General features: G+C 41.2%; 1 protein-coding gene across 6 annotated transcripts in view; it reads left to right on the forward strand.

Moving 5' to 3' along the window:
• Window positions 1-8: 8 nt before the first annotated feature.
• Window positions 9-15,040, forward strand: part of LOC123975045 (serine/threonine-protein kinase WNK2-like) — a 42,367-nt gene continuing 27,335 nt past the window's right edge. The window contains exons 1-2 of one of the 6 annotated variants that reach the window (XM_046056156.1): window positions 9-713; window positions 1,085-1,896. In XM_046056156.1, coding sequence (XP_045912112.1) covers window positions 1,264-1,896 — 633 coding nt within the window. In that variant the 5' untranslated portion in view covers window positions 9-713; window positions 1,085-1,263. The remainder of the gene's footprint in view (window positions 714-1,084; window positions 1,897-15,040) is intronic. The other 5 variants (XM_046056155.1, XM_046056157.1, XM_046056158.1 and 2 more) reach the window with 5 other exon arrangements.

Consider the following 15,040-nt stretch of genomic DNA (forward strand, 5'->3'; position numbering starts at 1 on the left):
TTTGCAAGAAATAATCATTTAACCGCTTTGTAGTTTACTTGCATTGATTCTAGACATTGTTTTCACGTGAGATGTTGAACAGTACAGCAGCATGAGTGGGCTCTCTGTGGTTCCCCAGCGTGCTGTGTTTTATTGGACGGTCCCTCCAGTCGTTACTAGGGGCGTGGGACCAAGCGAGCTGAATGGGAAACACATTTGTGCTCCTCTCCGTTTTATTAACCTGTGGAGAGGCGATGACAAGCGAAAACAGTTCTCTGCGTAAATTAATTGCCGAGGGGACGACAGGCAAAGTAAAATTCCCTGTGTCTTAAAGCGGCCCGACTGGTCTTTAACTACACGCCGTGCATACAGCAACCACGGGAGAGACTCGGCATCGTTCACTGCAACCGAAGAGATGGATGCAAGGACTTGAAAGAGGAGACAAATACAACGTATTCTTTATTTTTCACTCGTTAATATGGAGTCTGTGTTCAGTTAGCAAAGGCAGAGTTGAACCTGAATTTGTTTGCGGTCGTTCGGGTGGCTTTTATACGTGGAAATGGGGATAATGGGCAGATAGGGCGTTTTAAAGTCCACCTTTTGCCGTGGACAATCGGCTAACGTTAGCGAAGGCTTTCTGATACTGGACCTGGCGGGTCTGTCTGTGTCGTGTACAGCTAGCCTGTCTGTAGCCGAGGTTATTTTTCTCGTTTTTCCTCGCTTTCTGAACTAAGGTAAGTTTTGTCCCACCTTGGTTAAATGCTGTAATAAAATGTTTGAAGACTAGCTAACCTATTGTCATCTGAACAGTGACGTTAAGGTAACCCCATCTCACACCAGCTAGCCAAAGTTAACATTAACTTGTGTCGCCAAAGCCAGCTTGCTAACGTTAGTTTTTCGTTCACCTGGAAGCTGATGGCTTCTGCCAACAATACGTTTTTAACTCGTGGGCTTGTCTTTTCATCCACCTGCTTTTATTGAAAACCACTAACTCAACCTCCGTAATGGCTGACACTCATAAAACCAATGTATATCCTTAAGCATTGCTTTACACACCAGGAATTCTTGGATTTTGTTTCAATAAGTGACAACATTTCTTTTGCAGCTCTTGAAATCGGTTGAAATCTCATCTATGCCATCTATCCCAGTGTCGCTAGAGGCCTCTGCTGGCAAACTGCGTCACCGAGTGGGCGCTGCAGGTATTCATCTCTACATCTGCAGGTTGAAAGTCTAGCCATGGCACGAATGACCTGGAAACCCAAGTGACTGAACTTTTAGATCACCATGGAGCCGGAGGCCAATTCAAGCTCCGAGGCCCACCAAGAACTGAAATATCCATCTTTACCCAACTCTAAGTGTGAACTGGGCCTAAATATGTATGAGGCCATAGGTGATGGAAATGTCAATCTTGTTGACTCAGTAGTGAGGGGTGGGAGTGACCCCAGTACGTATCCTTCATCCAGTTATCAGAAGATTGTGCATCAGCGATTCATCAGGAGAAGTCTGTGGTTCTCTGACACAGATGAACAGGCGTTTGAAGCACCTGAGTGCGATAACAGGAGTAAGATCCTAAATATAAACCTGCGAACTATAGTGGACAGGACGCGGGGGACCAGTTGCGGGATACAGGAAGGTTCCAGCACAGAAAGTCAAGGTGGGCAAAAAGACGCCAGTGCCGATGAGGAGAAGGAGAAAGGTGGAGATGCGTTGAATCTTGCATACAGTGATGCTGGTAAAACCGCTATCAAGGCAGCCAGTGAGGAGAACGAGGAGGAGGCAGAGATGAAAGCAGTCTCCACATCTCCAGGAGGAAGATTCCTCAAATTTGACATAGAGCTGGGCAGAGGGTCCTTCAAGACGGTCTACAAAGGCCTGGATACTGAGACCTGGGTGGAAGTTGCCTGGTGTGAGCTTCAGGTAAAATGCTAAAGCTGTCCATCATATTTACCGTTGCTCTCTGTGAAATCCAAGCATAGTGTTACTTAAGAATAGACGATGCACACGCAACAGCTACCTATACCACCCAACACTTTTAAAAAACAAACCTTGTACTTGCAGATGAGTGTGAGAGACACTTTCAACCAAAAAATGTCATTTAGTTATAGCTATCTTCACACGTTCTCTACAACAAATACGTAAGTTGTTTTTTGGTTCTTTTTAGTCAGTGATTAATATTAGCAGAGGAATGCCTGACTCACAGGAAGCAGCCTCTCTTTGCTCCCCTCTCTGTCAGTGAAGGTTCACGCATGATATTATAGTGTCAATCAGCCAGAGTCTCATGAGGGAGTCCATTTAGGACTAATTGTAAATAGGTTACCACAACATTTTTAATAATTTATACAGACCAATCGACAAGCATTATCTGCTGATGTGGCGATGCATACCACCACTGAAGTATAGTGATCAGCAGTTTTGCAAATGCCCAAGGAGAGTCTACCTTGTCTTGCATTACACAGACACACAGGAAAATCACCAGCTTAGACTCTGCAAAGGTATTAACTAATTATTTACGTCCTTTGGAGACTGCAGCAGGGATTATCTCTCTCTCCCTCTCTCTCCCAGGAGGCTTAGGGGGAACTACAGGAAGCATGACTGGCCCCCTCAAAGGAAGAAAACCTGTACTGTGTTTTGTTTCTGTCTTTTGCAATTCAGATTAAAAATGTTAAGGATTTGTTTTCAACAGTTTACGCTCAGCCATCCTTAATTTTTTCGCTCATCATTTGCCCTGCTGTAAGGTAATGACACTGAACACATTTATTAGATTGGACAGCGCAGGAGACGCTTGTGCGTGCTCTGTCCCAGCAGTGTGTCTGCATGTTATGAACTGTGCTACTGCCTACCTCCCTCCCTCTGTGCAACAGGAGGTAGGCAGACAGGAAGCAGCTAAAGTCAGCTGTAGCCTGCTGGGAACCGTGTGGCGGTCCCGTGGCTTCAGTGAATACTAATGCCCAGGGTACTCAAAACGTGCTGCGTCAGTAACCTGAGAGACTAAAGAATGCTGAGTGTTCGACGCATTGAAAGAACTAAACCGGTTTTGTATGACTTTAGCATCACATTGCAGTGACGCATCTCATCATTGGACTGAAGATAACATGCCATTGGCTAGGAATGAGTAAAGCTATTGCGGCGCTGGGTGTTGTGAGGTCTGCATTTGGACGAGGATGTCATGCAGACTGATAGTAGCGGTGAGCAATCCCACATCTCCCTCAGTTTGACCACAGTGAGCTGCAATTGGACTTGGCGGATGATGGGATATGGAACCAATTTACTGTATTTTATTTTCCCCTATTGACACATATTAAAACCCCCTCTAGTGGACAGTCAATAATGAATGTTAATCACAATACAAATGGTCCTCTTTCACAGTCATGGTCTGATCTATCCTAGTTGCTCTTGCATATATTGTAGCTTTGAGCTGACGGTCGTATGTAAAAACACTAACAATGGGATAAACAAAATACTATGCTGACCTGAAGGATGTTTTTTTTTTTTTAAATCAGAGCTCTCCCTCGGTCATTAGTGAGCCCAGCGACTTTGTGTGTCAGTATGGTCTCACGTGGTGCCTCCTTCAGTTGATCAGAACTGCTTGTGATGTCATGTTGATTAATCCTTTATAAAATCGACTGTCCAGTGAGTTGAACCATCTAAGTGCTTTAAGACAAGAAGTTCAATATTAAACTGTTACAGTGGTGCTGAATTAGATTAGACAAATAAAGTGTGGCAGACCAGTAAATGCAAAACTTTATAAGGAATTGTAATTTTTAGGACTTCAACTAACCAGTGCGTTTGTGACTACGTTTGGCATGTGTTTTCATACTAGAGACATTAGCTGACTTTATCAGCATGCTTAATGTGGTCGTTTTGTCATGTGAAGAATCACTATAAAGACTGTTGTAAGTACCATTATCATTTAGCCTTAAGAGTGCACCGAAAATATTGAAGTTGTTTGCCTATGTTATGCATGTTCACTCATGTGCTGAGAGAATTGCGGCGAAAGACGGAGTAGCTTTCTGTGGAAGACGGAGAGAAAGTGATATGACTGTGATTTTCCACTGTTTTTCCTCTTTCCAGTGGTCACATGGCTTTCTTGACTAGATTGCCTAATTTTAATCTGGCCCTGTGTTTAGTTTTCTCTCTGTATCCTCCCATGCCCATCTCCCCCACATTGCTGTTCCTGTGCCAGGCTGCTGGCATAACACAGATGGCCTTGGCTCAGGCAGAGATGTTAATCTGTAAGAAAGGTGCCTGTTGTGAGTTTTTCATTGTCAAGGAGAAACACTCGCTCTATCATTGCTCACTGGAAATTATTTGTGGAAACTTCTGCCAATTGTGGCCCTGTGTTTAGATTTTTATCTCTGTGTTGAACGCTGTGCGCAGACTTGCAGACAGTTAACTTCTGACTTTGTGCAGAGTTCTGTGTTGTATTTGGCAGTGAGCTTGTTCTGTAGATTAAGATGTTTCCCAGCTTGTGAATGCAGAGCTGGCAATGATACCATTGCAGTGATATGATGCTGCCTATCTCTGAGTAAGTGCAGGAGAATTGGGCATTCTTGAACCAAACAAACCCCCACAAATGACACCATGACTCACAAGGTCAAAATCTTCGTTCCAGACACTGGATTGAGCTATGTAATAGGATGGTAATCTGTTTCTGAGCATAGTTGATGTCCGTCTCTTTGATTTAGCATGTATAGCGCTAACGACAGCAATTTCTCGGCTCCTCAGATGACAAAAGGAAAAGTTGGATATGCCCAAGTGGGTCACTTGTTGCAGCCCATTTGGCATTAAGATGCCCAGGGAAGCAAGGGGAGCCAGACCCAGACCCAGTGCCTGTAGTTAACAGTGCTTTATCAGTGGCCTCATCTTCATGCATGCCTGAGCTCCCGTGCTACTCGGCCAACTGAAGACCCTGAGGGAGGGAGCACGAGCCTGTTTGAGCCACAGTAATGTGGCCTGTGGTATAGCTCCAACAGGCTTGTTGGAAAGAGGCTTGTTAATGGAATCTAGATTAAATGCATAGACAGTTGTTGGCTCGAATTATTAAAAACCTTTTGCTCTGTCAGACGAATTAATGATTCTGTCAGAATGATTAACGATTAAAAGCTTACTTGTAAGTGTCATGTTGTCAGTTTTGCTTCTTGGTAAGCGATGACACTAATTTGAATGACAAGCTCAACAACACAATCTCAAAATTTGTAAGAAGTGTGTGTATCGTATAGAAGTACAAGTGGGAATTTTTCTGCCTTCTCTTCCTAACCCTCTCCTTCCTATTTGGCTGTATATAGTAAAACAATGCAATCAAAGGCATGTAGCTCAGAGTTGTAAAACCTGGTATGTTGGTGTAGTCTGACACTATGACTTTAGTCCTACATTGTCTAAAGGGGAAGGATGCCAGGAAATGTTCCAAGCTTCATCTTCATCTTTACACTTGTTAAAGCACTTTGTAACTTGTTTTTGAAAAGTGCTCTACAAATAAGGATGATTATTATTATTATTATTATTATCTTAAACCACTTTATGCTTTGTGCGACCAGTTTCTGTATATCTTCATATTTGGCAATGGCCATTAGGAACACATGCATGCACACACACCACTTTTAGTTAATGTGGTTTGAGAATTAGTGTGGTTAAATGGGTAAAGGTCTTCCCTTCATTTGCTACAGCCGAAGAGCCCACAAACAAGGTTTTGCTTATTGAGACAGTTAAAAGTATTTGTAAAAAATTACAGCATTCAGAAGGCTTATTTAAGTGTTATATGTTTGGCAGAAAGAGCTTCATTATACTGAAGTGGTTAAAATTATAGAAACACCTTACACCATATTGCAGTAGCCTAGTATCCATTTGTTGAAGCTCATAATGCTTGTCAGATGTGTTGTTTTGTCACTTCTAAGGCCACAGTTTTGTAGTATTAAGAAAATTCCAGTTGTATTTCAGTCAGTTTTGGCAAGTATCTGGCATGTGTTTTCAAATTGAGATTGCTACATTACATTACAGTGTACATTACAGAGTACTGCGGTTGTTTTAGTGATTGATTAATCTTCCGATTATTTTCTTGAATAATTGTTTTGCCACATATGCACCAGCAATCTGACCCCTTGTATCCCTGTGTGCCCCCCCTCTTGTTTTGACTTAAAAATAACAACAGTGATGGACAGACTCTTATTAAAGCTGACACACATTGCTTACAGTTATATCAATATCATGTACCAAGTCAGAATATGAATTTGGGCTTTCTGCGCCTGCACATGAGACTAACTGTTAAATTGTCTTCTTTATTGATGTCACCAGGCATCCGTGAGAAACCTCCAGAGACGCACCTTTTAACACACTTTGAACTGATGAAGATTAGTAAAGATAAGTAAATGGCATTTGACCTGCCTCGACCCTCCCCCAACAATAGAAAGTGTCATTAGAACTAGTAATCCCTTTTGGAATTTACGATGGTTATTTGTATAAACTAATCTGGAGCTCCTCTGTTTCCTGTTAAGGGCTCTATGATATGAAGACAAAGGTTACTTTTAATACACAGTTTAGTTGACCTCTGTGTCACTAACCTATTTACGTAATGAGTGGAAAAACAAATGACCACGCAGTAGTACTCTCATCTGACCATAAACTGTTAACATTTATTTTGACAGCTCGTTTTTTAAAATGTAAAGCCCCTCATGTTCACTGTTGGATAGATTAATCTAGTTTTGCACTGCGTTTTTTTTTTTTTTTCTGTTTTACCTTTAGTAATCACTATTGAAATGTTTGTATGGTTGTGATTATGTACATTTTGTACATGTTGTGCTTCCATCTAGGAGTTTTCAGTGATTGCAGATTGTTTTTTTTCCTTGGCTTATAATGAGGCAAATATGGTACCTAAGGTGTGACCTACTGAGCCTTAATTTAGATTTTATGCAAAATAATGCCCAAGGCACAATATATAGAAAGCACATGCTGTTGGTATGTCACATGAATTGTATACTTAAAATACTTTAATCAGAAATACTGAGGAATCCTAATAAAATCCTAACTTTATAAAGATTTTAAGTTTAAGATATGTACTGCATCAGAGTTGCTGATTTAAATCTGTGGTAACTTTAGAGGCTATAATTTGTAGGTTGACTTATATTAAAAGGTGTTCATGATATTATGTTCATCATTAGCAAAATATTAGAAAAATGTGAGAGGGGGAGAGAGAGAGAGAGAGAGAGAGAGAGAGAGAGAGGCAAAAGGATCTCTTGATCTAGCAGTTTTGTTCTGCTAGTTCTGCAGTTTTGACATTTTATCATTTATAAAAAAAAAAGCAGCTTCTGTAGATGTTATCTTTCTGGTTAACAGGAAAACCAGTTGTTCTGTAACACTCTTGACTTTCCCCTTCATCATTGATTCCTTCCTCCTGCAGTTGTTGTCCTATATTCTGTCTACTCTCAAACCTGACAAATGTATGCCGTCGTTTTACCAACAGCAACTTTGGAGCATTGGTCGGCAGTTACAGTTGTCAGTGATGCATTTAACATGGCATTCTTTAAATTGGTTTTTGTTGTTGATTACCCAGACTTTGAGTTTTGGTAAAGGTGCCTCAGACATTTAGAAAGTGGCTGCTTTTAAATTCTCCATGCAGGAAACAAACCCTTGCTTGTCTTTTGCCTGTGTGGTGTTTAGTCTGGGTCAGCGTATTATGCCGAATCAAGGCCGTCTCTCTGGCTCCGTGCCCCCACACTGCAGCGGCTGATAAAATGGTCAAGGGAGGCGGGTTTGCCAGGCCGCCCAGTTCAGCTCAGGACAATTTTACCCAGTACACCGCTCTTCTCTGCCTTGTCTAAGCTCCACCCCTCATCATCAGTGATGTGGGAAAAGAGGCACAAAAGTTCCACTCTCCACGCCTTATGGCTTGCACCAGTCCACACTGGCTTCATTAGGCTTTTGTCACTTACATGGGCATTGATCACATTTGTGAATATTAGTGTCGAGCTGGAGCAGCTGGCTGGTAATGCCACCCTGGGTATCATAGCACCACAGTTATGTGTAGCTAGCTGTATTAGGTACTGTAAGGTTTTTACAATGGGTCTGAGTATCTGTGTGTTACCATTAAGCAGGGATGTTTGGTATCCGTGCTGGAGTGTGTGATGAAGATGTCACTGCCAGCTGTCGTGCCTCGGGTTTTGCTGAACACACTGGTTAACGCTGCCTCTTGTCCACTTTGAAGCCTCGTTAATTAGAAATGAATAAGCAAAGGAAACATGGTCTATTTTGATCTTTGCTGCTCGACTGCAGAATCACAATGGATAAATGATGTCAGTGATCATTATACATTAGTGTTAAAAGTCAGCTGACCGTCTGATTAAGCCGCTAATTTCAGCACTACTGAAGAGGAGCATCAAGGAGACCAGTGTTAAAGAGGGTATTTTGAATCGCAGTGACTTACCCTGTTCTCATGCCCGTGTATTACTAGAGGGAGGTTAACCAGGTCTGTTCACTGTGCATCTGATGGAAGATTTTTATTTTTTTTTTAGCCACTCTGATTTGGGGTTAGGGTTTGGCCATCTTGTCTTGTAATTAAGTTAGTCAGTAGATGACGGCCTAAAAAATAAGACTCATTGCATATGTGGCTTTTGCTGTGTGAGGTTGTGCTCCTGTTTGCCCTGGAGGTTAATGTCTTATTTCATAAAAGTGTATGCATTGTATATATGTTAATGGAAAAACATTGCAGTGTGCAAAGATTTTTATGCTGCATTTTTATCTATCTTTGACTTATCTTTAATTTTACAAGCCTTTTGTTAACATTTATTTGTAGAAGACTGATCTCCAGTAAAGTTTACAATTCAGAAATGCGCTGTTATCTTATATTTTCTGTTGTCAGCTTTAATAATTGTCTTCAACTGTTAATAGCCTTTACCTCATTACATATTTCATATGTCTTACCTTTCAGCAAATTTGAGGGATCCTTGTTGTGAATATTTGTGTGTATTTGACAAAGAAAATATATATTTCCAGATACTTAAATACTCAAATATTGATATTGGGTCTGGACAAAATAACAATAATTATCACGATATAATTTTTTCCAATAATAATAACATATTCAATAAATGTTAGATTTTATTCACTTGAATCATACACGAATTAGGACTTAATTAAGATAATAAGATGTTAATATGTTTATTTTGTTGAGGACTGAAAAACTTACTTTTTTATTCATGAATATTTGTTGGCAAAGATTTTTGCATAATTCTTTTTTTTTATTTGTGAAGTTATTCATTGTTTGGCATCAAGTGTTTACCATAAAGAAGAGTTTAAACCACAATTAACCATCAGGTTTCTTCAACTTTCACTCAGTAGCAAAAATCAGCCTTTAAACTCGAAAGAAATAACGATTTGATACTTGCGTGATAATTATCAATATCGAGAGATTTTTTTTTTTTTTATCGTGATAACATTTTTGGCCATATCGTCCAGCCCCAATTGATGTCAGCGTTGGCCTCAGAAATCCAGCTCAAGTCAGGTTCTAAACAAAAATGTGATCAGTTGGCAGTTGTCATGGCCATTGCATAAGCAGCATTAGTTTTGTGAGTAGGCAAGTGTGTAATCAGAACGATTTGTTTCTTTGTCTGTCTGTCAAAGAAATGATTGTTTGTCAGCCTACGCATTTGGTCTGTGACAGGAAAGCGGTTTATAGGAGGTTTTCCTGCCCTAATCCACATTGGCTTACTCTCATACACTTAAACACCCATGCAACAAACATAAGTGCCTTTCACTAAGGTCCACTTGGAGTTCATTCTAGTCATAATAAACGCATATGTGACATAATGCTTTGTCATTAACTAAGGGTGCTGGGGGTGTGGTGGTGTCATACATCTCCTCCTCATATCTTCTCCTTATCACAATCCCTCTCATTTTTCTTAGCTCTCTTCACACCCAAACTGCAGCGTAGTAATATGGTCATAGGCTGATTTTTAACAGTACTGCTGTCTTATTATCACAGTGGCTTGTCATCTGCGACAGTGTTCCTGTCTTTCAGGCAACTCCTTGACAAGGTTGCGTAATACCTGCACATTTTTGCTCTCTTATTAGTCTTTAAGCAGTCTCAACACTCTACTCCTTGTTTAAAATACTATACTGTACCACCCTGAGTGCCAGTGTGCAATTCAGCACAGCTTGGGTGGAGAGAGGCTGCATGTCAGGGTAACACTGAAATAGAGATAACAGAGTGAATTCCCCTGCAGACATGACTGATAGGACACCATTCAGCTGCAGGCAATCTGCTGGCTCATGGCTTGCCCTGCACCAGCTTTTGTTATGGCAGCAGAAGTACTGCAATAGTCACCTGTTATTAAAAATGGGTACAGAGGGTGGCAGGGTGGCCAAGTAATTTAGCATAGCTTCTTCAACTTTGAGATCAGTGTTCATGTTGTGATCGGTCATGACCATAATTGTCCGTGTCATCATTGTTGAAATGTCTAAATAAGCTGGGCGTACGACACAGCGTAAGGGGTGGTGTTCTGTATCATTCTAAAGAGAAATGTCCTGCATGCATCAACAAAGCATCAAATCATATTGTGACTCAACCTAGGCTTATCATTGCATTGATAAAAGGCCTTTTTGCTCTGTGGTTTCAGTGTGGCCAGCTGCGAGTGTGAGCTGTTCTAGCCTGCTATCTAGCTATCTATCTGCATCCGATTTTAGACTATAAATCTTTGAGTAAAAAATTTTCTTTTTTCATCTCCTTGGCCTCTTGGACATACATCGTGCACAATGGGTTTAGATCTTTAGGTTTTACAGTAGAGCTGTTTGAATATAAATCCCTGTTACACTATTGTTACTAAACCCATATGATGCTAATCTGCTCCTTAACCAAGGTTCAAGTTAAGGCCAGGTTAATGGGGGGGAAAGAGGAAATTGTAATTAGGAACCCAAAGCTGTGGAATTTTTTTATTTTTTAGACCGCTTAATTTGGCTCTCTACTGCTGAAACTTACTCTACTAATAAGTTTCCTCCTCTGGTTGTGGATCTCACTGGTCCTCCAATATTAGAGAGATGAATATTGGGTAAGAACCTGTGAACTGTTCTGGCCTCATCTGGGTTATTGTGAGAATAAATAGCACTAGGAAAGACTGGTTGGTGTCTAGATGGTCGCTTGGGTCAGATGTTTGGTGACTTTAATAAATGAGGCCCATCTGGGCTAGTGTTTGAAAACATAATGGTCTTAAGATTTCTTACTCAAGAATGAAGCCTGTTCTATTTGCCTCTGTGTGTTTGCTTTTGGCCTTTTCTCTTTTTAGTTTGTGTGTGCACTGTAAACAATAAGCCAAAAGTAAAAAACTGTTCATTTCATAGGGGGGACTTTTGTGAGGTTTAAAATAATGATCCAGTCCCGTACAATTTTTGTATGAGTGTCAAGAAAGGCAGATTGTTGAAAAGTGGGTACCTAACACCCCCTCATAAAGGCCCATTAATACAAGTAGTTTTTTTTTTCTTCCGTATTTCAGAATATCGTGATCATTTATAATATCTGATTCATATATTTAATTTATGTTATGAAGAATCCATCTTGATAAATGTCAGAGAGAGAGAGAGAGAGAGAGAGAGAGAGAGAGAGAGAGAGATTTTCAGCTTTATAATTTGAAGGTTTCTGTGCTTGAAAACACCATCAGCATCTCTCACTCACTTGTGTGTTGTGTGCTTGTGTGAGTCTGTGACCCCCCCCCCCCCCCCCCCCCCCCCCCCGGGGCCATCTGATTCTATTAGTGGATAATCAATTGCAGACACTCATCCTATAGACCCCTCAATCCCTGTGGGACTTCGACATTTTTCTATCGAACAAAACGAGGCCCCTTCAAGGACATTTGGCTGCATCTTTCTGTTGTCACCTATATTCACATACTTGCACTTTCATTTGGGTTTGTGATGTTGTTTGAGCATGTTTTTGTTTTTTACGCTTCTGTTCGTGGCAGAAGTTCCCATGTAATAGTAAATCCTTTGACATTCTTGCAGAGCTCTCGACTGTTTAGTACTCTTGTTTGTTGGAGAGCTGAATATTTCAGAGACGTTTTCACATGAAGGATGCTCCTTCTTTGACAGATTTATGTTGAGTGTTTTCTCTGATCTCTGCATGGTTTGATATGCCAATAATCAAGGTTGATCATCGATGCTGACTACAGTACACAGAGTAGCTTCCAGGCCTACATCAGACACTTCAAGAATCTAAGGTTCACCATTGTCTTGGCTGTTTCCTTATCCAGTATGTTGCACTTAGAAAGTATTGTTTAAAGGTGCTGTAGAATACTCATTTCTGGTTAATACTTGTATTTAGGGTTTTTACTAGAAATTAGTTATATGATCATAAAACACATTGTATTATATATCACACTGTATGCCAGGCTGCGGGGAAGGACAGGTTAAAAAAACCAAACGCATAGTATTTCTCATACACTCTACTTGTCTTTTCACCCTGTCTGAACACTCTTTTAGCTCCTGTCTCTTAAACCCCCCCTCCCTGAAAGCCCACTTGCTTCTGATTGGCCAACTTCCCCAAGCACAGAAGAGGGGCGCGATTTAGTGGCACCGTGCTGAAATAAGGCCTGCTATGCAAGACTAGGGCTGAGTTCAGTGCCAAAAACACATAGTAAAACGTTTATTTCAATGGAAACGGTGGTGCCCTGAACACCCTATTGTGTACGCAAGCAAACTGCCTTTTGCTGCCTTTTACAAACTTTGGGCAGTGACAAGGAAACAAGTCGTTCAATACTTGTTTCAAGGAAACATGTCGTTCAATACAAAAATGTTGCAAACTAGTGCAAAATGTTTTGAGATTGAACCTGCCCCAGGCCTCATTGATTACTGTACAAATACTGAAACTAGATCGAAGTTGATGGAGAAATATTGTCTGGTTTTCCCTCTGATGTCGTCCAGCTGCTCTGCCTCAACTTTTGCCAATTTACAGAGTTTATATGTTACTGGTTACTTTAGCAGCTAACTATTGCTAACAGCAGCTGCTACTAAGTTAGCTACTCAGTTAGCCATGCAGCTAGCCATCCTATTGCTGATTTTGCCCAGACTGGAAGCTTGATGCTGTGTTGGTGTTTACACCTCTAACAGAAGCTAGAGAAGCTTTGGACTGCTGGATCAGAGCCAGCTGATAACAGAAGCTACTGTTAGCAAAAGCTAGCGGTTAGTGACCTGTAGAGTTAGCAAAAAGTAAAGCCATCTGTCCATCAGGAAACTTCATAAATCCCAGAGTAGAGGCAGAGTAGCCAGAGAACATCAGAGGGACTGTAAAAGCACTTTCTGTGAGACGCACTGCACAACCTACAGCTCTAGCTCTGTGAGCTCATATGACCGCTTTTCTGTAACGTAGGCTATGTAACTTTGTGAACGTAAACATCCCAGATGTTACATAACATCTAGCGCTAACTGGCATTTGCCCCTTTTTCAGGGGGCATTTTGGATGCACAAGGTTTACATTTGAAGGAGGAAACGATGGAGATTGAGGCTCAGTGTATGTCAATTACATGTACTGAACTAATTTTATTCAACTATGCCAAGGGAAATCGAGTTTACCATTCTATGGCACACTTAAAAATGTTCAAATAAATATAGGTACTTAAAAGTGTACTTGGCTAGGAATTGTATTAAACAACATTTCCACTTTGATAAGGCACCTGAAGTGATACCATCTACCAGAGCATACTGTACATTCTGTAACATAGATGTCTCATTGGAATTCAAACTCTAAACAAAGCCGGTGCTTGAGCCATGCTTTACCCACATTCTGGCTGGAAAACAGCTAAAGCCTTTCATATTAAAAAACACTCTGCTCATCTAACTGGGAACTGTTTTACTGCTTGGTTGATCTACCCTTAAAATCTCAGGTAGCTCAGCAGATTTCAGCCACATCGCCACAATAAAGGCGCTTTCTTCCTAAATGGGCAGCATGCGTCGGCATGTGACATTAGGCCAGGAACTTGATTTCAACACATAGATTTGCAGTTACATGGCATATTAGCCTGCAAAGTTCCCAGGACTAATATTCTAATCTTTTACCTGGTCCCCATAGCGCCAAGAGGCCTCACTGTTTTGGTATCTTCTTTCTGATATGTCTGTGTTGCTGTATGAGCTACCAAGGCTGTGGAACTAATAGAGTTCAGCATTACGGATGTAGTGGGTGGCAGCCGAGTGGAACACAGCTTTATGGATTGTGTCCTGCTAATGCCACAATCTATTTTTCTGTCCCTGCTGCACAGTATGGTTTTCTATGTGTGTGTTTAACCTCGGCTGGATGGCTCCACACCTTGCTATGGCCAGCTGAGCCTTTTCTTTACCCACATGTACAGCGCAGGCTTCATAAGGTTCTGAAAACATACATCAACACACAGTAGATGATCTGTTTGCAGCAGCGCTTCATTTCTAATGTAATAATGAGTCACACTTGTCAAAAGCTCAGTCCCTCAAAGTAACGATGAAGCAGTTAACGAGACTCGTATATTGATGCTTCTGTAATATCCATTGTCGTGTGTGTGTGCGCGCGCCTTGGGAATGACATTCTTCTAGCTTCTTAGTGTGCATATGTATCTGTCTGAGTATGTCACCATGCTGTGCACACCGCCTCTGTGCCTACATGTGGCTTCTGAATTATGCAGAAGCCCCAATGTCTGCTGAGAGGGAAAACAGAAGTGGGAGAGCAAATGGAAGTGTGTGATTGGGACTTGGGGAACACTATATGATGGGGGTAAGGAGATTATTTAGGAAAAGCAGCAGGAGTGCTGAAAGATGACAACAGAAATGATGAGCAAGAAAGATAAAGCAGTAATAAAGGCAGCAAAGCTGTAGCGTTCAAGGGTAAAAATGTGCTTTAAACTGTCTCATTCCTCAATGTCTCTCCTTTTCGACCTGTGGTTCAGGTAAACTTCGGTCCATGTGCTGCTCAAAGAGCACATGGGTATAACCCAGCCCCACATTGCTCAGCTCGCCTCAGTAGAAAGGGCTTTCTGCAGAGCTGAATTATTCATAAGACTTTGGAAGAGTGCAGTGAAAATCCCCACCCCCCGCACACTTGCACACAAACCTGATATCCCAC

This window comes from Micropterus dolomieu, linkage group LG08 (assembly GCF_021292245.1).
Source record: "Micropterus dolomieu isolate WLL.071019.BEF.003 ecotype Adirondacks linkage group LG08, ASM2129224v1, whole genome shotgun sequence".
Taxonomy (NCBI): Eukaryota; Metazoa; Chordata; class Actinopteri; order Centrarchiformes; family Centrarchidae; genus Micropterus; species Micropterus dolomieu.